The 24,861-nt window shown below is 38.0% G+C and overlaps 1 protein-coding gene across 7 annotated transcripts in view; it reads right to left on the bottom strand.

Annotated features, from left to right (window-relative positions):
* PDE4D (phosphodiesterase 4D) overlaps positions 1-24,861 on the bottom strand; it is a 1,449,177-nt gene that overhangs the window by 421,398 nt on the left and 1,002,918 nt on the right. The window contains exon 1 of one of the 7 annotated variants that reach the window (XM_032403450.1): positions 10,992-15,875. The exons of the other annotated variants lie outside the window; for them this stretch is intronic. Coding sequence (XP_032259341.1) covers positions 10,992-11,116 — 125 coding nt within the window. The 5' untranslated portion in view covers positions 11,117-15,875. Of the gene's footprint in view, positions 1-10,991; positions 15,876-24,861 lie in introns of those variants that run through there. 7 annotated transcript variants of the gene reach the window in all.

Raw genomic sequence — 24,861 nt, 5'->3', positions numbered from 1 at the left:
AAATAGATGCCTAACACTGGGTGTTTAGGGATATTTCCCTGGGGATGTTAAGGCCTGAAGAGTGAGTAACAACATGTGCCACCAAGAACCACATGAATGGAGCCCTGACCATCTTTCAAAATTCAGAACACATTCCACCTTGTCTGGGACGCTGATTATCCTTCCCTTGGACATCTGCAACTTCCTTCTCATCAAACTTCTCTCCAGGGTACCTCTCTTTCTCATGACTGGCAGAACTATCTTCTTGGCTGGAGTAGCCTTCCTCTTAGGGCCGTAGAAAACATAGCATTATGGATCCAGGCCAAGGTCATCACTCTTGTTTCAAAGGCTTTTGGTAGACTGACTGACCACTGCTCTTTTTTGCTTTTTTTTCTTTCAGATATTCTATACTCATCTATAAACTGTTTGATAACCAGGTTCTATCCTAAACCTGGAATGCTTTGTCAGAATTCACTACTTCATTCATCACAGTTTCCAATGTAAAATTAACAGTGATAATAGAAGCTTTCCTTTTTCTGCACCAGTTTACCTGTGTAAATAATTTTGTTCAGTGCAAGAGCGAAGCTATGGAAAACTAAAAATTAACAGCAACAAAACAACAACAACAATAATGAAAAAAATTCAAAGTGTTATGTAATTTAACATCTCTAATTGGATGTAGAAATATGACTAACACATGAAGGTCACTGTGATTACATAGAGTCTTCTGCACTTCGCTGGCAGTAAACATACTAAGTATTCTTAATGGTCCCATTCTACTCCTTTTGGCACAGGTACAGTTAGGTGATGGGTGAATGCAGAAGGACAAAGGTTAATGTTTATGAATGTTTTTATTTATCCCTTGCAGTTGGCAGTGGATAGGAAAATTGACCTTTTTTTTAAAACTTTGGTTGGAAGATATTATCTACTGTTTTTTTTTTTTTTAAAGATTTTATTTATTTATTTGACAGAGAGAGAGATACAGCGAGAGAGGGAACACAAGCAGGGGGAGTGGGAGAGGGAGAAGCAGGCTTCCCACAGAGCAGGGAGCCCGATGTGGGGCTCGATCCCAGGACCCTGGGATCATGACCTGAGCCGAAGGCAGACGCTTAACGACTGAGCCACCCAGGCGCCCCTATCTACTGTTTATTTCAATGTTTTAAAATCCTAAATCATAAATAAGACACTAATAATATATTCTTAATCGCATTTCCAGTGAATAAATTAAAAAATTATTTAATGTTTCTCTCCAAAACAAAATGAAGAATTATTTAGTAGATTCACCTTTAAAAAAGAGCCATCTCCCTCCCTATCTTCTCCACTTGGTTTCTGCCACTCTCCTCCCTGTCTCATTATGTTTCAGACACCTTATCTTTTTAGTTTCTTTAACATTCACATCAGGGCTTGATTCACAGTTCTCCACAGAACATGTTGCTCATCTTCAGGCCTCATCATCCCTGGGAGAATATTTTCCAAATGTGCAGACTATATTAGGTACCTATTCATACACTTTTAGTGGGCCCCTTCCTCCTTTTGAGCAGTTCTCACAATTGTAATCACATATTTATGTATTTTGTAATTGTAATGAAACTGTCCCTGCCAAAATTTTACACCACTTGCTTCTACTAAGATAGGGCTTAAGTCTTTTCCATTTGAATTTATGTTGCGTGCCATAGCCAAACTATTCTCCCTAAAACAGCTGTTTCCCTCACATCATTCTTAAGGAGCAGGAAAGATACGAAATACACAAATGATTAAGGTTCATTATGAGAAAGCTGTGATAGACGTGTAAGAAAAGGAAGAGCTGCGAGCTGAAGGAGAAACTCCCATTTGGCAACAGGGAATTGGAAAAGGCTTAATAAAAAAGATGTCAGGAGCAGTTGGAGTTCACAAAATGTGGGGAGGGGGGAATTGCAGGCAAAATCAGAGGTATGGTCAATACTTCTTACATCCAAAATGCAGAGTATAGTGGGTGATGAGCGATATTTATAAGGAGAGAGAAATCAGAAGAAAATAGATCATCATCATTTGGAATTTAGACGTTTTTTGTAGGCAATTAAAACTACTGCTATAGGCGTGGAGGTACCGTGAGGAAATTTGAGAAAATTAATCTGTGGTTGACGAGTCAGAACAAGGATGATAGTAGAATAAAGACACCAAATATGAAGTTAGCTGTCTTTCAGGCAAAAGAGCACTAGGGTTTGGAATAGGGTGGCATAGTGGGGACGACAACAAAGGGAAGAGGGAAGAATACACCAGCCACCAGCTAGTGGTGGAGCAGTTAGGCCGAAGGGAGGAAGCATGGAGGAGGACTTCTTGGTCTCGCCATGGATCGCTGAGGAAATGGAAGATGGTGAGGATCCCTGGGTCATTTTAATTTCAAATATATTGAACTTAGGTTCTCTGGAGGACCTTTGGATCATAGGTAGTTGTATCTACTACTCTGGAACTCAGGAGAGAATGAGGAAGATGGAAATACGTTCTAGTTTGAACTGTTACTGCCAACAATTTTTACCTAGATATAAGGAGGGTCAGAAGACATACTGATTTTGGGACCAGACAAAGATGCCTTCAAAAAGGAGAATTACATGAACATGGATGCAAAAATTCTCACCAAAATACTAGCCAATTGGATCCAACAGTACATTAAAAGGATTATTCACCACGACCAAGTGGGATTTATCCCTGGGCTGCAAGGTTGGTTCAACATCCGCAAATCAATCAGTGTAATACAATACATTAATAAAAAGAAGAACAAAAATCATATGATCCTCTCAACAGATGTAGAAAAAGCATTTGACAAAGTACAGCATCCTTTCTTGATCAAAACTCTTCAGAGTAGAGGGATAGAGGGTACATACCTCAATATCATAAAAGCCATCTATGAAAAACCCACAGCGAATATCATTCTCAATGGGGAAAAACTGAGAGCTTTCCCCCTAAGGTCAGTAACACGGCAGGGATGTCCACTATCACTACTGCTATTCAACATAGCACTAGAAGTCCTAGCCACAGCAATCAGACAACAAAAAGAAATAAAAGGCATCCGAATCGGCAAAGAAGAAGTTAAACTCTCACTCTTTGCAGATGATATGATACTTTATGTGGAAAACCCAAAAGACTCCACCCCAAAACTGCTAGAACTCATACAGGAATTCAGTAAAGTGGCAGGATATAAAATCAATGCACAGAAGTCAGTGGCATTCCTATACACCAACAACAAGACAGAAGAAAGAGAAATTAAGGAGTCGATCCCATTTACAACTGCACCCAAAACCATAAGATACCTAGGAATAAATCTAACCAAAGAGGCAAAGAATCTCTACTCAGAAAACTATAAAATACTCATGAAAGAAATTGAGGAAGACACAAAGAAATGGAAAAATGTTCCATGCTCATGGATTGGAAGAACAAATATTGTGAAGATGTCAATGCTACCTAGAGCAATCTACACATTCAATGCAATCCCCATCAAAATACCATCCACTTTTTTCAAAGAAATGGAACAAATAATCCTAAAATTTGTATGGAGCCAGAAAAGACCCCGCATAGCCAGAGGAATGTTGAAAAAGAAAAGCAAAGCTGGCGGCATCACAATTCCGGACTTCAAGCTCTATTACAAAGCTGTCATCATCAAGACAGTATGGTACTGGCATAAAAACAGACACATAGAACAATGGAACAGAATAGAGAGCCCAGAAATGGACCCTCAACTCTATGGTCAACTAATCTTTGACAAAGCAGGAAAGAATGTCCAATGGAAAAAAGACAGTCTCTTCAACAAATGGTGTTGGGAAAATTGGACAGCCACATGCGGCAGAATGAAACTGGACCATTTCTTTACACCACACACAAAAATAGACTCCAAATGGTTGAAAGACCTCAATGTGACCCAGGAGTCCATCAAAATCCTAAAGGAGAACACAGGCAGCAACCTCTTCGACCTCAGCCGCAGCAATTTCTTCCTAGAAACATCGCCAAAGGCAAGGGAAGCAAGGGGAAAAATGAACTATTGGGACTTCATCAAGATAAAAAGCTTTTGCACAGCAAAAGAAACAGTCAACAAAACGAAAAGACAACCAACAAAATGGGAGAAGATATTTGCAAATGACATATCAGATAAAGGGCTAGTATCCAAAATCTATAAAGGACTTATCAAACTCAACACCAAAAGAACAAAGAATCCAATCAAGAAATGGGCAGAAGACATGAACAGACATTTTTCCAAAGAAGACATCCAAACGGCCAACAGACACATGAAAAAGTGCTCAGCATCACTCGGCATCAGGGAAATCCAAATCAAAACCTCAGTGAGATATCACCTCACACTAGTCAGAATGGCTAAAATTAACAAATCAGGAAACAACAGATGTTGGCGGAGATGCGGAGAAAGGGGAACCCTCCTACACTGTTGGTGGGAATGCAAGCTGGTGCAACCACTCTGGAAAAGAGTATGGAGGTTCCTCAAAAAGTTGAAAATAGAGCTACCTTAGGACCCAGTAATTACACTACTGGGTACTTACCCCAAAGATACAAATGTAGGGATCCGAAGGGGTACATGCACCCCGATGTTTATAGCAGCAATGTCCACAATAGCCAAACTATGGAAAGAGCCAAGTTGTCCATCGACAGATGAATGGATAAAGAAGATGTGGTATATATATACGATGGAATATTATGCAGCCATCAAAATGAATGACATCTTGCCATTTGCAACGACGTGGATGGAACTGGAGGGTGTTATGCTGAGTGAAATAAGTCAATCAGAGAAAGACATGTATCATATGATCTCACTGATATGAGGAATTATTAATCTCAGGAAACAAACTGAGGGTTGCTGGAGTGGTGGGGGGTGGGAAGGATGGGGTGGCTGGGTAATGGGCATTGGGGAGGGTATGTGCTATGGTAAGTGCTGTGAATTGTGTAAGACTGATGAATCACAGACCTGTACCTCTGAAACAAATAATACATTATATGTTAAAAAAAAAAAAAGAAGAAGAAGATAGCAGGAAGGGAAAAATGAAGGGAGGGAAATCGGAGGGGGAGACGAACCATGAGAGACTATGGACTCTGAGAAACAAACTGAGGGTTCTAGAGGGGAGGGGAGTGGGGGATGGGTTAGCCCGGTGATGGGTATTAAAGAGGGTACGTACTGCATGGAGCACTGGGTGTTATACGCAAATAATGAATCATTGAACACTACATCAAAAACTAATGATGTAATGTATGGTGATTAACATAACATAATAAAATAAAATAAAATAAAAAAAAGAAGACATTCCGAGGATAATCAGAAATTTTATTTAGTGAAAAGAAGGACCTTTCGTCAAAGAAAGCACTCCCTTTCCCTCAGAGTTTTCCCTTTATGAAACGTGCTCTTTGTTATCAGGATGAGCTGGTTACGAGGAAAACATACATGTGTCTCACACATTCACAGTCAATGTGCCCGGGCTTGTCGGTGTGGGGATGGGTGGCAAGGGTCCAGCAGAGCTTCATTATACCATGCCAACAGCACGATCACTTAATATTCGTTATCTTCTGTGTAATTTCACCTAGTATTTTTCACTTCACTTTGAAAAGCAGATCAATGTTTAGCACCTAGCCTGGAGCTCTAAGAATGTATTAGATCATTTATTCTGCTTTCTGTAATGAAATCTCAGTAGTACCTCTACTGAAAGAATAATAGGCCCTGACAATGCAATAAAGCCACTAATTCAGACAAATCAGAAGATTGGACAGTTTGAATCACAGAATATTTTAGACCATTTTAAAAGTGTGGCAGGTGTCTTTTTTTAACCAGGCTAAGAGAGTATTATCTATTGGTTACCAGGAGAAAGAGAAGAGAAAGTGTTTTTATGAATACATAAAAAATATCAGTAGTCTGGATATAAATAGAGGCTTTCAGAGAGCTTCGAAGTGCTCCCCAAGCCAATCTGTTTCCATAAGGGTTTCTCCATCTCAGCACTAGGAGACTTGGGGGTCAAGTAATGGTTTGTTGTAGAGGCTGTCCTATGTGTTGTGTGTTATTTAACTACATCCCTATCCTCCACCTATCTTGATACCATTAGCCAGCCCCATACGTATGAAAATAAAAATGTCCCTACACGTTGCCAAATGTCCTTGGGAGTAAAACTGCCCTAGTTGAGAACCATTAGCTACATTCATAATTAATTTAATACCCATTTAAAGTAAAAGAATATAGGGGGGCCTGGGTGGCTCAGCTGGTTAAGTGTCTGCCTTCGGCTCAGGTCGTGATCTCCAGGTCCTGAGATCAAGCCCTGAGTCAGGCTTCCTGCTCAGCAGTGAGTCTGCTTCTCTCTGTCTCTCCCTCTGCTCATTCTGTCTCTCAAATAAATAAATACAACCTTTTATAAAATAAAAGACTATAGAAAAGCAAATGCTGGTCTAGGCTCTGTTTGAATGATCATAGATTCCAGATGAAAGAGGTTCTATTTGATGAAGATTGGTTGTTCATAATGTGTAACTGTTTTCTTTGGTACAAAAAGCGGGAAGTATTTTTTTATACTCTGTAATGCCTCACTCCTGCAGGTTCAGATTTACTGATGAGACACATTTTTATGAACACAAGGTCACTGATTTTGGAGGAATCATAGTGCAATTCCTATCCTCCTCTATAGTCATTACTAGCAAATCATTTCTATGGATACAAGTTGCTATGTGCTGAATTGGGTCTCCCCAAAATTCTTATACTGCATCCCTAATCCCCAGTACCTCAGAATGGGACAGTTTCTGAGACAGGGTCTTTAAATAGGTAATCAATGAGGCCATCAGGGTGAGCTTTAATCCAGTCTGACTGGTGTTCTTATCAGAAGAGTAAATTTGGACACACAGTCACCAGGAACACACACACCGAGGAATGACCACGTGAGGACGCAGGGAGAAGGCGGCCATCTGCAGGCCAAGAAGAGAGGCCTCAGGAGAAACCAACCAGGTTGACACATTGATCTTAAGCCATGAGCTTAAGCCACTCTGCCTGTCGTATTTTGTTATAGCAGTCCTAGCACAAAAATACACCATTTGAGTCAATGAATAGCTTGACGATTGGTCAGACATCTAAATTCGCAACTTTGTAATTTTTCCCCGAAGACAAATGGGCTGATTAACTTATACTCAACTTGTTATTTTTATTCCCGTCTTTTGGCTTTTTGTATCCTGCTTTTTCCTAATCCCAGAGAGAATAGATAAAACAAGCCCACCTCCAGGATTTAGATAAAGAGAGGCCAGAGCGTGTATGAGAGAAGCAGATGGGAACAAGAAGGAGCAGGAGATGCGGGAAGAAGCCCTGAATGTCTGGGCAGAGGGCTGGCCTAGACCCAGCGCTGCACTTGGCTGTGAAAGACGGTGTGCTAGAACACAGAAGCTTTCCACAAGGTTGGGGGGCTAGTGAGCTCTGGCTCATCTCTTCACTCCCCCTCATTTTGTTTTCTATTTTGATAAACATTTCTGTGAGTTTTACATTACAGCAGGACAAACAGAACCAGGGCTTACATTTCATAATTTTGGTAACTTATTTTATGAATTTATGTGCTTATATCTCATTTCTTATAGTTGTGAGGTTTTTCCCCCTCTAGGAGCTCCCTTCTGCTCGCTCCCACATTGACTTTTCCTCCTCCTTTCTACCACATGGAGCTTTATATATATACTTATGAATACAGAAATGACTTTCAGGTTCTGCTTTGCTGAACTCGTAATAACAAAAGCTGTGATCCCCAACCACTTGAGTCCATAGTCACTGCTGCATGTAGCTTCTATAGGTCAATAAGGAAGGAGAATACAACTGATCTGGAAGAAGAGCAGAGGCAAAGTCTTGCCAAAGTCTCTGTATGGTAGCACCCAGGTGATGATATGCATGTCTGTGTCAAGGTGGGTAACGTGCACTTTCCCATCATTTATTTATTAAACAAGTGTTTATCCTCTGATGTGTGCTGGGCTCTTTGGTGGGCACTAAAAATGTAACAACAAACAAGACATGATCTACGCGATCAAAAACCCTGCAGCCTAATTGGGTGAGGAGGGAGTGGAAAAGCCAGATTAAATCTGATGACTCAATTTCTATGTATTAAATCAAGACATCAAGGTTTTATAAAATTAAAAGGAAATCATATTTCTTTCAGGAGTAAAAATAGAGCTCTAGAGTCTGTGGAATCTACAAATAATTAAAAGGAAAAAAATTAAACCCAAGAATATGGAAAATCATTAGGATCACAGATGGTAGGATGGCCATTCTCTTCAACACTGAGCTTAATTAAGATTTAACAGTGTTAACTGCTTTTTTAATGTCTTCATTGATGCTTGAAATAAAAATTAAAAACTATTAAATGACCATGTGGTCACACTTCTAATACAGCTAATTTTTAATTTGGAAATTATTTCCCTGTGTTCCAAGAAAACATGCTGTTCTTTCAATAAGGCATTATAAATAAGGATATATTTGTATTTAAATTGAGCTATATTTTGGGGTGCCTGGGTGGCTCAGTTGGTTAGGTGTCTGCTTTTGGCTCAGGTCATGATCCCAGGGTTCTGAGATCGAGCCCCGCATCGGGCTTCCTGCCTGGCTGGAAGCCTGCTTCTCCCTCTCCCTATGCCCCTCCCCGTGCTTGTGCTCTCTCCCTCTCTCTCAAATAAATAAATAAAATCTTAAAAAAAATAAATACATCGAGCTGTATTTTGCATTTATGGTTAGAGTTCCTTCTTTAGCCTCCCAATTTAGTAAAAAGTCAAATTTCTTTTTATCACCTCAATTTTATGCTTCACTGAAATAGGTTACAACATCAACATATAGTCCCTCTTCTTTAGATTTCTTTCTTTTTATCTCTCTTTCCTTCTGTCCTTCCGTCCTTTTAGTAATTAAGAAAGCAATGTCCTTTTCGGCCAAATAGCACAACTGTGACTACATGACAATAAACATGTTGTTTTAGACAAATCTTGGATGAGTCCTAGCAAGCATTCCTGAAAACTTAACTGGTTAGTTTGGGGTAGATTTTAGTGGATCTAGGATGATAACCTATCACCATTCCAGGTGTACTATTTTCTTAGCAGACTAGAAAGAAGTTCAAATAAAGGTTTTAAAATGTACAACTTTAAAAAAAATGAGTTATACAATAAAAAAGGCATTCTCTATGATTTGGATCTTCATTCATTCATCTACTCCTCCAACCACTGTTTCCATTACACGTTTGTTGTCATACCTCCATGGGATAAAAGCTCTAGATAGAACGATTTAATGATTACATATCTTTTCACAGAAAGCCATCTATTTGATTTACCCTCCCTATATGAGCAATGTATTATGCTAAAAGAAAAGTCGGACCTGACATTTTTACATCTCAAGGTCTATGCTACAAAAGGCTGGTTATTGCCAAATGCCTTGCAAGAATCCCTGCTTGCAAAATACAGCGTGATGCTCAATGTCAAAGCTGATTGGGGTTGAGTCTGAAATTGCCTGGTTATAATACAGTATGCTATATAATCCACCTTCTAGGCACATTTACATCAGTTTACATCAACATATGATTCCCCTGACTTATAGAGAAAGTTGATGATTTTTAAGTAGAAAAAAAATAAGGTAACATGAATAGGGATATAACATCTACATGTGGACTTGGCAACTTATAGGGTTTGCTGTATCACACCACTGATTACAGAAAGGAGTGAGGAGGCAGCAGCTGAGACAGGTCATGTGTCTCAGGAAGTATGTTAAAATCGTTGTTAGTTGTTAGCCTGTTATAAGTAAAGATGCTGCTAGAACTGGACAGAAAAACCTTGACACCCTGGGTAAAGGAATACAATATTTCCCCTCAAAAACATTTAAAAAGTTTAGTCCCATCAAATCATAACTACCAACACCGCCCCCCCGCCACCTTTTTTTTTTTTTCCTTCTGTTGGAAAAACTAACCCCAAGGCATTTCTGAAGGTTTGGAAATTTTTTTAAATCAATCAAATGTCTGAATATTACTTCATGTTTATAACCAGGTCAAACCCAGCAAAATGTATGTTCTCTCTGTGAGTCTGTGTGTGTGTTACTAGAAAAAGAAAAGTAGAAGAGTAAGATGATAATGATACTCTTGAAGCAAAATATGTTACTTTTAGAATTTTAGATTTTTCTTCCAAGACTTCATCAACTTAGGGAGAACCAGCATTTTCATAGACAGAATGGAACATCCTTATAAAACGCTTCTGACGTTCACTGTGAAATTCTGAATAAAATGACTTTGTTTAAAACCAAAACTGAGGAATGATTTTTGGACCCATGAGTCAAACATCTCATCCCTGTTCTGACACTGCAGAGAAATGCTGGGAGACAGAACGGGCTTACTTATTGCACACCCTCTTTCCTTCTAATGAAAACACTGAGCTCAACTCTGAGATTCCTAATTACACAGCCTGAGTCTGCCTGTGTAGTGTGTGTGTGTGTGTGTGTGTGTGTGTGTGTGTATGCATATGTGTGTGCTATGGGGGTGTATGGAGTTAGCAGAATCCTGGAACACTGATGTACAAATGACATTTTCTTTAGAGGAAAAATATCTATCCCTATTCTTGCCTCCATAGTGACCACATGAAAATTAATGCTTTTAGTAGAATTTTAACATATTTATTGCACACTGGCCTTGAGGAATGTTACGGGTAGATCATGAGATAATGGGCATTGGGTAATAAGAGCCATTAATAAATATACTCATTATTCGGCTAAGTCCTCCTTCAAATATTCATTATGGATGATTCTGATGGTAGTACAAACACTAACCATGTTTCAAAATCTTAAAATCTACAGACCCTGAAACCAGATCAGCTTTTGCTGAACAGCTAAGAATATTTTCCAGCTTTTTCTCTTTGGTTAATTTTTTTCCTAACTGTTCAGTAGGCTGAATTTTATAAGTAATCTCTCACCATGACCCTCCCACCTCAGCAGACCTCCAAAGCAGCTACCAAAGGGTAAGGGTAACAAAACACAATTTCACTGACAAACAGCTAGAAGAAAGGAAAGCAGTTACCGTCTCCTCTGTGGCTTAATATCAATTGGCTTGTTGATTGCATAAGGCGATCCATGAACATAAGGGCTTCGGAATCTAGCTACCTTCCCCAGCGTTAGGTACTCACAGCCGGTTGGCAAACTCATTTTATCCAAAAGACAGGAAATAAAAACAAATCTTAGCAGTCAGACCAGCATTCCTGGGAACGCTGGAAAGAACATGTCAGATAAAGGATTTCAGACATATGCTGCTTACTGGTCGCTGGGTGCTGCTTTTCTTCAAAAGTAAACGCGTGTTTCTCCCAGGCTACACGCGCTACCTTGTTTTCTGTTCATGGATACAGGAAGCTTGTTGCTTATTTCTAACCAGAGTCATGCTCTGACCAATTATTGGCTGAGCAGATGAAGTAGAAATTCTGTAGCTCCACAAAACCCTATTTCCACTCCAACCAAATCTCGGAGTAGGCAGCGTGGTTTAATCCATTTGTGTCTAATGTCTAAAAGAACATCAACCTAATGTAACAGTGGTTGGGAAATCAGCCAACCTATACACCTATACACCAAGCACACATCTGATAGGGAGGAAATAATCAATTATTTGGTATATTTTCAAAAGGGGAAAATTGTTTGCTAAATTGATGATAGATATGTAGAAAATGAAATGGAAATGATTACGGGTGCTTTTCCAATTATTCGGTCAAAAAATTGTGGGTTCTTATTCATAAATTACTGTTTACAATACAACTGAACTCAGCCTCTCAGGAACATAAAATTGTAAGCTAAGGCCTTTATACACTAACATTTTGACGTTGATAGTGATTTTGTTCCTTATTAGAAATATTCTCTAAGAAATACAACCTTTATCTGCTCACTGGATTAAGATCTATTGAAAAATTGATAGGATATTCTTTAACAATTGTTTTTAAGTCAGTTTTTCATAACAACGAGAGACAAATTGGAGAAACTGCAAATGACACCAAGTAAGTCCACGTACGGTGGTGGGGTCGAGCCAAGTCCAGCTTTAATCCGCCCACAGTTCTCGCCAGCCCTTACCCCATTTCCTACAGTTCTAGCAACAAAACCGCTGAGGCCCTCGTGTGGAGCCTCCAGATAGGAGGAGTTCAGAGTACTGTGAAGGGTAATTTTTATATTTGAAAATGATTTCTTATCTAGGATTTGAATAAACACAACCTGTTTATATTTAAGAGTCCAGACCTGAGCAAACACAAAGTTGCTGAGAGAAAGCCATATTCCATTGTGTAGTGGCCAAGTTCAGACACTGTTTGGGTTTAAATAACAGACATCATTTAAATTCAGAATTTTTTTTAAGTTCAAAAGGGAAGATGGTTTTCCAGTTCATAATAAGCATTTCTGTCCAATGATTCTTTTTTATGTTTTTTTATTATGAAATGACGCATGCTCATTTTAACATCTAAAATGACACAGAAGTGTAAAAATAAAAAATGCTTGTCTTTTCTTTCCTATTAATCTTAGCTTTTATGTTAATTATATCAATGTATATGTAGCCACATAATACATACATAGACACACACACTGACACCTATCTCCTTCCTTTTTGTGCAAACTAGGCTTATACTATACATAATCCTAAGTATTTTTTGTACTTAAAAAAAATCATGGATGATTTTTCAGTAAATGCAGAGATCTAGTGTGCTCTTTTCAATAGTTACATAAGATTCCATAGAATAGATGCGTTATTTATGCAGCCAATCCTTCACTGGCAGACATATAATTCTGAAATTCTATAAACAATAAACACATTTGTTAATATATTTTCTTACTGGTTGGTGCTTTTATTTCTGTAACTAGGTTGCAAGATCACAAACTGCACACAGTTTTCCCTTTAATAGGCTCCAGCAATTCACCCTCGTAGGAATCATGCAGAAAGATGTCCATTTGCCCATACTCTTGACAACACTATCTATTGATGTTCAAAGCCAGCTCTCCAAAATGCCCAGGGACTGCATACGTTTCCTGGCTAATAGGAAACTGTTATTAAGGTGCCTACAAAGGTAAGAGCAGTCTATCTGAACTAATACCTACCAACCAAAAGTCTAGCCTCTACATCAAAATGAGAAAAAAATCTAAGCAAAACATAGAGAATTTGCTGCTTAATTTGCATAATTAAAGAAGATAAAATAGGGAGGGAGTCCCAGCTATGTTTCTACTCTTTCTTAATCGGGATTATAGTTCATAATTTGGGGCAAGTCACATAATTTTACAATGTGGAGGTAGTGCTTAATGACTACCACTTGACTGTGATGCACAACTCTGTGTAATTTATAGTTTTTGAATTTACGAGGCCCTTTGGACCTACTGCCTCCTCTTAAAGTCCTAAGAACAAATGCGCAGTATTTTTATCTGTAAGCTAATTTAGGGTTTTTGTCCAGTATTAGAGAATAAGAGCTGCTTCACGTAAGAATTTCCTAAAAAGGGAAAAAATAAAAAAGTGAAGAGTAAGACATAAACCTCTATGGGAGGGAAATACGTGTCCTGGGATGGGTAAAATTCCTTGGTTTTCTTAGCAGGGACATTTTTGCTTATACCTGGTCAATGATTTACCATGAGCCTGGCAGGGTCTCATGGGGATTACTTGTACTTAATTGGGATGAGAAGAGATTACTGCTAAAATCCACCCTGCCAAGAATCTAGAATTTGTGAGAACACTGGCCAATTAGCAGGGAGCAGCCTCTGAGGGAAACTCAAATCATCCTGTCTTCCACAATTCCCTTTCTCCGAGGCTGGGTGGAGGTAGTTGGAGACTTTTCCTTTGAGAAAATAAAAACACACCGGGGAACCTAAATTAATCTACAGATTAAAACCACAGTCTGTAACGGGTTTACAGCAAAATAGGGCTCCAATCACTCCAAGGAATGGCCAGGCCTACCCACTGACATTTTATTTGCTTTTACATACTGGGATTTCTGTGGTGGGATGGGCACAGCATCAAATCTCACTCATCACTCCCATGATTCTAAGCTCTTGAGAACATGCAAACAAGGGCAAGTATCACACCAGACTATCTAGAACATCAATATTTTTCAGTGCATTAGAGGTTGCGATGTTAGTAATGTCCTTAACAGCAATTAAAAGCAATTGCTGGCAAGCAACATTTTGAGGCCACAGGACTTTTCTAATAATTCTAATATTTATTAAAGATGATTCTTTCGGCTGTTAGCTCTAACCTGGCCTGAATTTGGTAATTTTAAAAGCTGGAGGAGTTCTTTCAGGACATGAGGATGTCATCTGTTCATGACCATGTCAGAGAATAAGAATTGACTGAATCATTTCCCTTTGCTTATGGCTGGGAAAGACTCCCCACACCAGAGAGCAATAATCCTGGGGTCAAAAACTTGCACATCTTTTTCCATAGTCCATACCTTTCTGCTGTTATAATCAAATGCTCATGAGAAAATTCCATTTGGAAGTCCACTGGTACCTCATACCAGCATTTAGAATGGAATTCACATCCATTCTCTTTCTCTACCCTCAAAATGCATTTCTTTCTGTGTTCTCTGACACTATCCCATTCAACCAACCATAAGACAATCACTTCTAATCAGGCCACAAATCCTAGAGACATGAATGCTAAATAATATAATATTATATTAAAAATAATATATTGCATTATTATAAAATTATAATAATGGTATATTATTACAACATTATATTAACAATAGTATTAATGGTAACAATAAATAAGAGCTAATATCGATCAGATGATTTTTATGGTGCTGGACATTGTTTATGATAATAATTCTCTCCTTTAATCTTCATAAAATTGTATGAGTTGGACACTTTTGTTATGCTTATTTTGTAGATGAGCAAAACAAGGCAAAGGAGAAATGAGACACATGCCCCAGGTCACACAGCATGTTAAGTGGTAGAGTCAGAGTTAGGAACCAGTTAATCTGGCTCCAAAGACCAGACCAAATTATCCCTCTCCACAGACTGTAATTTCCTCATTATCTCTCTTATTTATCTCTTTGCCCCCCATAATTTGCCTAGAGTTAGTACTTTCAGCCTTCTCCTCCTTAATTCCATCCTTCACTTGAATGCCATGTGGATCATTATAAGATGAAAATCTGAATATGTGATTCTCTTTGCTTGGAATCATTCAATGGCTCCCCATTTCTTTAGTGATGAAGTTCAAAATTGAAGTTCCAAAGCTTAGCACAGGGATTCCCTACGGTCATGCTTTGACTTTAGCTCCTGTTTCCGCCACAAGTCACCCTGGTAATCTCCTGCGCACAGCCTGCTCATTCACACCACTGGCCCCTCAAAGATGATAAGCCCTTGTGACCAGAACATTTCTGTCTCCCTTCTATGAGTGGCTGTTTCTAAGTGTCATCTTTTCCCCAAAACTTACTCTAGATATTCTGCTTTATTTGTACTTTGCAATACCAGCACCCAGAAGAACACTCACTTGTTAAATAAAGCAGCTGAAATTACAAGGTGCTGGATGTTCCAAAAACCTGCTTAACTCTCTCCATAACTCCCTCATTTTAGCTACTCCTCCAGAATAATAATAAAAATATCTGCCATTGAAATACATTGGAAGTAGAGGCACTATTCACTATATGCTAGCAGAGAGAAATATTTCACAAACAGCACCCACCGTAATATGAGAGCAACGTCTCTTCTCAGGGAGGGAGGGACATATATGGATTTTAGTCGGAGGTGATGGAGATGTGTCTGTCTGGGTTGACAATTTCAGTTCAATAAATAAAAATTATCAAAAATAGTTATTCCAGCACTTGAATAAGCTTGCGATGATGGCTTTATTTAATCATGTTCTATGCTTTGAGAACAGGCAAATTCAAAATTAATTAATTAATCAATCTTGCCCTATTAAGGGTTAGATACTTGTTTTAATACATTTGACTTTTCTGATAACCCACTTCTTTTTTTTTTTTCTAAGATTTTATTTATTTGAGAGAGAGAGAGCGAGAGGGAGAACACAAGCAGGTAGGGGAGACGGAGGAGCAGGCTCCCTGAGCAGGGAGCCTGATGCAGGACTTGATCCCAGGACCTGAGCCGAAGGCAAATGCTTAAACGACTGAACCACCCAGGCGCCTCGTCTGATAACCCATTTCTTATATACTGAACATATAACATTTCACACAGCTTGTACAAAATGGCTTCAATCAGAAGGGAATTCCAGAAGTCCACAGTGTTTTCCAAAATAGTGAAATATCCTTAATGTCCAAATGCCTAAATAAAATGTGGAATATCCACTTAATGTAAATATCATAAACCCATTAAAGGGACTGTGTTGAAATACTTCTTTAAGTCTATACTAAGATATGCTAATAAGTAACTTAAACACAAAAGCACAGAGAAATACACATGAATTCCAAGGCCACATACATTTGGGAAATTCTAGGTTAAATAAAGACAGACTTTACAAGGAAGCAGGAGTTCTCAGAGTTTTTCTTATGCCAACATTTGCTCTGAATTGTCAATAAAGTATGGATAGAGTACATGGCATCCTCCATGGGAATTTATGAAGACAAAACATCTCACGTGACACCCTGGGAATTGTGTTTTAAAAATAATACATAAGGACACGAAGAAGTATTCATAAACATCAACTTAGTAAAAAATTAAGTTATAACACAATATAACAGAATGAGATTATTTTTGACCAAGGAAAGATATATTCATATATTGAAAAATAAGAGAATAAAAGAATATACACTGAATATAAAAAAATACCTGGATAGGAAAAAAATGTATGATTTTAATTTTCTTCTCCCCATCTATGTTATCTAAATATTCTAGATGTCTTTTGTGTTACTATTTTAATAACAAAAATGGGGTTGTTATTAAAATTTCAAAATCTGGATTCTATCAACTAAAAATAAAAACTATTGATTGTGATCAATTAGCAAATTACATACCAGAGAATAAGAGAAATAGTGATGACTTCTTCTTTGTGTTTGTTGTCTGTGGCATTTTTGCATGTCTTCATGTACAGCTGTAGAAGTAGTAAAGAATTACTCTAATTTGATTAGCAAACTAAAAGAGAATATAGTTCTTGTAAATAAGGGAGGCCCTAAAATCTGGGTATCCTTTGGGGCTAAAGCTAATAAGAAATCACAGTATGGATGAAATTCACAGCCCATAGAACTGTTTTCAAAAACTTAGACCATTAAGGTTTATTAAAGTGCTCCCTTATTATTAGTAACATATTTCAATGAAAATAAATCTGTAAACTTTGGCAATGATAGTACTTTGAAAATGTAGTAAAATAAAGGAGGACAATAGGATAACTGTAAATACAAACAGAGGGGCTAGTGGTCTTGCTGACATTGGAAAAAAAATAATTCATTTATAATAACAACAGTGTTGAGTATTCTAAATCCAACTAACTTGATTTAGTTATTTATATGGAATTTTTAAAGATTTTATTTATTTATTTATTTATTTATTTATTTATTTATTTAGAGCATGCGAGTAGAGGGAGGGGCAAAAGGAGAGGGAGAGAATCTCAAGCAGACTCCCCACTGAGCTTGGAGCCTGCTGCAGGGCTCGATCCCACAACTTTGAGATCATGACCTGAGCCAAAATCAAGAGTCAGAAGTTCAACTGCCTGAGTCACCCAGACACCCCATGGAAAAATTCTTAAAGAATAATTACAAAAAATATAGTGGAAAGTGAAAAAGCTTAATACCTTCTTTTTTTTTTTTTAAGATTTTATTTATTTATTTGACAGAGGGATATAGAGAGAGCACAAGTAGGCAGAGTGGCAGGCAGAGAGAGAGGGAGAAGCAGGCTCCCCGCTGAGCAGGGAGCCCAATATGGGGCTCAATCCCAGGACCCTGGGATCATGACCTGAGCCAAAGGCAGCCGCTTAACCGACTGAGCCACCCAGGCGCCCCAGCTTAATACCTTCCTAAGAAGATAAAATTCTCCCTGATCTGACTGACATTCAGAAGCAACTTCCTGATCTACAATTTGGCTTCTTCAGTGGAGTTATCTAGAAAATGGGAGTCACGTGGAAATGGTGTTTTTCTTAGACCCGTTATATCTTCAGTTATAAAGGACAGTGCTAGCATTATGATTATTATTAAGAGAATTATTATTCTCTTGGAAATTTTATAAGCATGACTCAGTTCCTCAGATTGTGAAAACCAACAAGACTCAACTGTATGCCTTTTAGAACTTAAAGAATATAAAGCACCATAAATCAGGAAGTCATCAGGCTTAACTCAACTTTATAGCAAGGATAACTTTTATTTAAATCAATAAGCTGCTTCATTTCAAAAGAAGGCAATTTGGGGATGAATGAACCATAGGTTCTCAGCTTCTTAAAAAAAATTTTATTCATCTGGTAGAGCCCCCATTGGGAGCAATTTCTCTCAAATTCTTATTTTATTTGTTAACTGTCAATTCTTCAAAAGCCCAGCAAAAATCTATTGATCACATAAAGTTAAATTTATTAAACTGACTGCAATAAGGGAGAAGAGCCCTTGGACCAGGCATTATTAATACCTTAGAAGAAGAAATCATGAATGAAAGAAGTTATTTCTGCTTGTCCTCAGTTTTGTTTAATCCAAGGACAGGAAATTCTGTTGGTTTCAATTTCACTCCCAGTAACTGCCCATAACAGCTGATAATCTTAACAAACCCATTAAATATCCAAAGTTTAGGCTGAGTTAAAGTAGCAATAAAACCAACTGAATAAAATGATGCTCATTCATTGAAATTTCAGGTAGGCCCACATAATTCATATCTCCAAGTTTTTTAGTAAACTGTTTGAATGTTAAATGGGGTGACATTTTGCTTTAAAAGGTATAGGAATGGAAACAAATGAGTTCAATATACATAATGGGCTTTGACAACATGACTTCTTCAACAGATGTCCTATACTACTTCCCACACTTTCATCCTTAAAAAGCACAGTCTACTTGCCAAGATATACACTGTTGCCAAAATTCAGCTGTGAAAAGAATTTCTAACAGTAGGAACCAGTGGAAAGAATTAAAGCACGTTTAAGCTTATTTCCAAATAACCAGATGTCTTATATCATTATAAAATCTGAAGATGAAAATTAGTCATGCTGTAAGTTCTTCCTCCAGTTGGTCAAGCAAAGAGACTAACTGGTCAAGCAAAAAGGAGGTGTCTTTGGCAAAGATTGTTCCATATCTGGTTGCTAGATGATTTTTAAAAAATACATCAATTCATTCCTCTACCTCAGTCAGTTGGCCAGCCAGCCAGCATGAGTTGAACATTTACTCTCTATATACACAGAAGCAAATGGGCTGACTCTTAACTAGAAAAAGTCACATAATCCATTCAATGTCCAATTCATGTATCATGACAGGATGCACTTCAAATGACCACCTACGAGATAGAAATGAAAAGTGGCACAGTATCAGTGATCCTATTTGAAACCTTGTGGTTGGCTAGTATCCCATCAAGCTTACATTTTAGCCTAAGCTGTCATTTACTTCTTTATATTGTGTTGTTAATGTTCTCTCTCCTCATGTGGATTATAAACCACAAGATGGTCAGATCCGTGGCTTACTCATCTTTGAATTCTCCACAGTGCCTGGTACATTGCTCTCCATACAGTAGATGCTCAGTAACTATTTGTTAGGAAAAGAACTTGCACCCCATGTTTTATAGTTAACTTTTTAAACGAGGGGACCATATTCTTCAGTTTGCCTCAAGAGTATAAACTGTTGTCCCAGTATGACTATTAAATAGTGCTTCCTTTGATTCTCAAAAGTATCACTGTTTGGGTTATAAGTTGTCTGGTTATCATCTGGGTCTGAGACTGCACCTGTACAAGGCTGCCTCAGCCACTAGACTGAAACAGCTTAAAGGCAAACACTGGGTCTTAACTTATTACTGCTTCTCTAAATCCATCACTGCATGCACTGTTTCTAGGAGCTGCATTAATGATTCAAGAAACAATAACAGTAACAATAGGGAAACTCATGACAGATTTAACCAGATTGAACAAATCCAGGGAGAAAACAAAATGTAAAGGAGTGATCTGCATAGACATGGGTCAGGTAGATAAATACTGACCTGGATAGTCTCTTAAATTCAGATGATAGCAAAAGTTATCCCCTTGCATTCAAATCCATAGAGCAGGAAAATTCTGGAGTTATTTGTACTTGAGGGAGAGATCAAGAATGAGGATGCTAGTTTTGAAGCCAAGTGACTTTGGTTCACAATGGTGCCCTGCCAAAAACGGGTTAGGTAGCCCTGGAGGATACATGACACCTCTCTAGTATCAGTTTCCATGACATTTAAGCTTTATTCATTCATTCAACAAATGTTTACCAAGTCATTATTCTAGGTGTTAGGAATCTGGGAGCAAATAACACAGACAAATATTCCTGCCTTCATGGAATGGACATTCCAGTAGAGGCAGGTAGATGGACATACAGGTAAGTAAATTATATAAGAGAGGTGATAAATGACAGGAAGAAAAATGCAGCAGGGAAGGGACACAAGGAGTTCAGGGCTAGGGGCCTCAGGGTCAGGGTCTGGGGCTGTGAGGTGTCTGAGGGTCTGCTCTTCCTATAGTGACCGATTCAAAAGGAAAGAAAGGGAAAAGAAGACTATACAGAGGTGAGGAGACAGGTGCAGGCCCAGTTAGTGCTGGTACATTATTTGTTGATTGAATAAGTGAGTGAACTAGTGAATGCCTTCAACAGATACCAGCTGTAATTCTGAGAGGTAAACAAATCTATCACCCAAGAAAAAAATTCAACAAAGCTAACACGACCTAGAATATTACTGTTACTAAGATTCTACAACCCCCTTAACTGAAACATTCCTCTTAATTAATGGAAGAGATGCATTTTTTTCTGACATGATTCATTCCTTTGTTGACGGACTATTGCTATGCTAGTCACTAGATAATTTAATAAAAGCAACTGTGATTTAGCAAGTGCTTAGAATTTTCCTGTTAAATTTGATGAACAAATCCCCAATCTAGGCAATATAGAATGTAAAGGCAATTATAGAAAACATAAAGTGGTAACAAATGAACAGCAAATCAGTTACATGTACACAGGCCCTTATTAATTACCTTAATTATTTAGCAACAGAAGCTGTGCTAAAATTTTAAAGAGTTGTCTTCTCTTTACTTATTCCCCTTAGACAAATAGTCAGTTACAAATTCATAAATTAGTGTCTACCAATAACAATTATAGCTAATATCTACTGAGCATTTAATTGATGACATCGGGCACTATGCTAAGGACTTTTCATAAAATCAATTCTCATAATTGAAAGGCTTATTAGAAGTGATTGGAAATGTAGTCTTTTCCTAATGCATGAACACTCTCCAGGGAGGAGCAAGTATCTGCTCTTGGGTGAGTGCATCTTGGTATGAGGTCCACCCTGTTTCATGGGGCAGCATGCTTACTTGGAGCAGATCCCAATATTATAAAGTCATTTGTACCAAATTAATTTTCACCTTTCTAGAAGTACTGTCTCTTAATTGTAGACTTGGAATCATTCAAACATAGGCCTAGTTCTTTTTTTTAATATGACAGCCTGGTGATCATCTAAAGAAAGGTTCCAGTTTCCCTTTTCCAGGCCACTTGATCAAAGTTCTTTTCATTGTTCCTATCATGTTTCTGGACTTATTCCTGCTTGATTCCTCTTAACATATTATATCTGAAATTAAACTGACATTCCAGATGTGATATGACTCTTCTGGGGCAGAAAGAGACAATCATCTCCGTTTTTCTCTTCATTGTAAATCTATGAATGAGGTTTAAGACAATTCTCCTCACACTCTTAATTCATGTACCATTTCCATTAGGATTCCACTATCCAGTTCAGATTAATTGCGAACTTGAAACTACAGTCATTTTTATTAGCAAACATATATAATTGCTGATCCTGACCTTGCATTCCAGTGTATTTACATCACTTTCAAGTCCATTTTTCTGTACATTTGATTGGATGAATAATCTTCCATCCAGGAAAACAGTTACTCCTTATTCATTATTTCTCATCTATGTTGTTCAACTGGTAATAAGTCCATTTAACTGCATTTTCAACTAGCCCATATATCCACTATATCTGCAACTATACCACAAGAGATTTTTTCAAATACTTCACCAAAATAAAAACATGGCATTTGTACAGCATTTATCTGATTTACCAGACAATAGGGAGATATGACTAATTCTGTGTGAACTGGGAAATGCAAATGATAAAAATGGGCTTTGGGCCTAGACATTTTTATTAATGAGAACCAATGCTTTGTGAGAGAGAAGTCAAGAAATGTTAGGTAGCATCTTGGACGATCATTCGGATATTAAATTGAATATGGATATTTTGTAATATGAAAAACCAATTTAGTTGAACCAAGGCAGTGTAACTTGTGGGGAACATCAAACAGTGTATACAAAAGGGGAATGAAAATGTGCATTGTCAACAAGTGTTCTATCACAGATAATTCATTGATAAATCAACAAGTTAACAGCTCAGTACAAAAGCAAGAAGGTCTAATGGGTGAGGAAAAGGATCAAGGCATGAGGGTCTTTGAGCTCACTCTCCCTGTATAAACTCCCTGACCAAATGAGAGACCTCTCTCAGTTTGAAGAGGGGCACTCACAGAACGTTCATAGAAGATACTGTGACTGAGAAAGTTTAAATAAATTGGTATCATTTTGCCTAGAGATAAGAAGACACAGCTGATTTACTGCATGGTTCAGAGATGTTTGGCAAAGATGTCTACCTAATTCTATCCTCTCTTAAGAAATAAGGTGGGACTGGGGTGCCTGGGTGGCTCAGTCGTTAAGCATCTGCCTTTGGCTTGTGTCATGATCCCGGGGTCCTAGGATCGAGCCCCGCATCGGGCTCCCGGTTCATCCGGGAGCCTGCTTTTCCCCTTCCTCCCCACTCATGTTCTCTCTTGATATCTCTGTCTCTCTCTCTCAAATAAGTAAAATCTTAAAAAAAAAAAAAAAAAAAAAAGAAGAAAGAAGGTGGGATTTTAAAGAAAAGCGGAGAAATGGAATATGACAATATAGGGAGATTACCTGGCAGGAAAGGCCTATTGAGCACCAGGCATTTGTTGGAAAGGCTTTCAAAATGTCCTTAAGGCCCCTTTCATCTACACCCTAATGCCACAGAGGTTCACACAGGAAGAGCCCCGGCTAAGAATAAACAGTTTATACACCTGAATCAGGTGTGGATAAAAGAAGTCATTGACCTTCACCCATCTACAACATGTGCTAACTTAATCAACAACTTTTTTGAAAACTTTCCCCCTATTTTACAGCATTAAAAATCATTTACTCATTATTTGGCCCTGAGAAAAGTCCAGCAGAATGAGAGACACAAAAGGAGAATCAAATAGTCCCCAATTTCACAAAGCTTACAATATTCTTTAGAAGAAAGACTCAAACACATGAATAAATTTGCTGTCATTGTGAGAGAGTACATAGTGTGTGGCTCAAACACGAAATGTTGTAAGAGCTCAGGGAGAGCAAGATCAATATCCACCCTGAAGTAAACTCATTCAGTTTACACAGAGACTCTTGCTCTAGATCTTTCCAGACAGACAACAGAATCCCAGAAGATAATTGCACAGTTCTAAAATATGCATAAGACATTCTAATCATTTCTCTTATGAATTTACATAAAGAAGTAGATAAAGACAGCAAATATTATGCCCAAATGCTTACATAATGTTACCTTCAAAGATGGCATATGTTTGCACTTGATTTTTTATTTCCATAAAAGACATGTTAGAATTTCTGAACTGATAGTCTATTTAAGAAGAATCATGTACTTAGTTGTTCTCCTTCCCAATATGGGAAAAAAATCAATGATACAATTACACGGAGAAAGAAAAAGTCTAGTCATCTGCATTTCCAATGTCATTGCTATTATCAACGAGAATACAGTATCTACAATTTATTTAACATGTGATTATTTTGCTATCATGGATAATGTTAATACCCAAGAGAACAGATGGTATAAGCATATTTTAAATTATTCAATGAAGGGTGTTTTTTAAACCACAAATGTGTATTAGCAGAGTGGATTCATTTAGCATTTAATCCTTGCTTATATTTTTGCCCTCTTATATTGGAAGAGATAACCTTAGTCAACTGAGAAGTATCCCTTTCTTTCTCCTGACTTTTTGAATACAAAGTAACAGAAAACAGGTAATAACGGGGAAAAAAAAAATCACAAAATTTAGTCTGGGGGTGGGGAAAAAAAGAAAGAGACAAACAAGAGAAAATATACAATTTTTCTTGGGTGGTACAGTGGGGTTTTACCATGAGAGGCCATCTTTATTTAGCAAATTGCTAAGAACTAAATTAGTTGAGATCAAGGAAAGTACCTTATCCCACTCTTTAGTGTCTTTCTTTAGGGATACCCCGTTCGCATGAAACACACCCTAATTTTAGAACTGACCTGACCGTTTCAAGGTTCACAAGAGCCAAGGCACTTTGCCTTTTTGTTTTGGCCTACTTATCCTTAGAGTGTGGTGAGAAAAATAGGAGAACCTTTCTGGGCATTTTCTAAAGGTACCAGAAGTAAATCCAGGGCTTGGCTATAGACCTCTGGCCTTACGCAGAACTGAAGATAAATTAGAGTACTTCCACACAAGGGGACACAGGGAAGCACTCCAGCACCAACAGGGTGTAGGATGGAGTAGGTGAGCTGGCTGTCCTTGAGCCATCCATGGCTAGCAGACCTGGGTTTGACTGACACGGTTATTTTTTTCTTTTAGTCTAATATTTAAAGCACACAGGAAATGCCACAAAAAGTCGAGATTTTGAATTCTTTTGAAAATTTATAAGGTCTAAAATGTGGGACACCCTCCTCCCCCAATCCATTCCTATATGGTGACTTGAAACCAGAGCAGACCATTC

This window comes from Phoca vitulina, unplaced genomic scaffold (genome assembly GCF_004348235.1).
Source record: "Phoca vitulina isolate PV1807 unplaced genomic scaffold, GSC_HSeal_1.0 scaffold6, whole genome shotgun sequence".
In the NCBI taxonomy this organism is placed as follows: Eukaryota; Metazoa; Chordata; class Mammalia; order Carnivora; family Phocidae; genus Phoca; species Phoca vitulina.
Note: the sequence above shows the minus strand (reverse complement) of the source record. Positions and strands in the feature narration are given on the sequence as shown.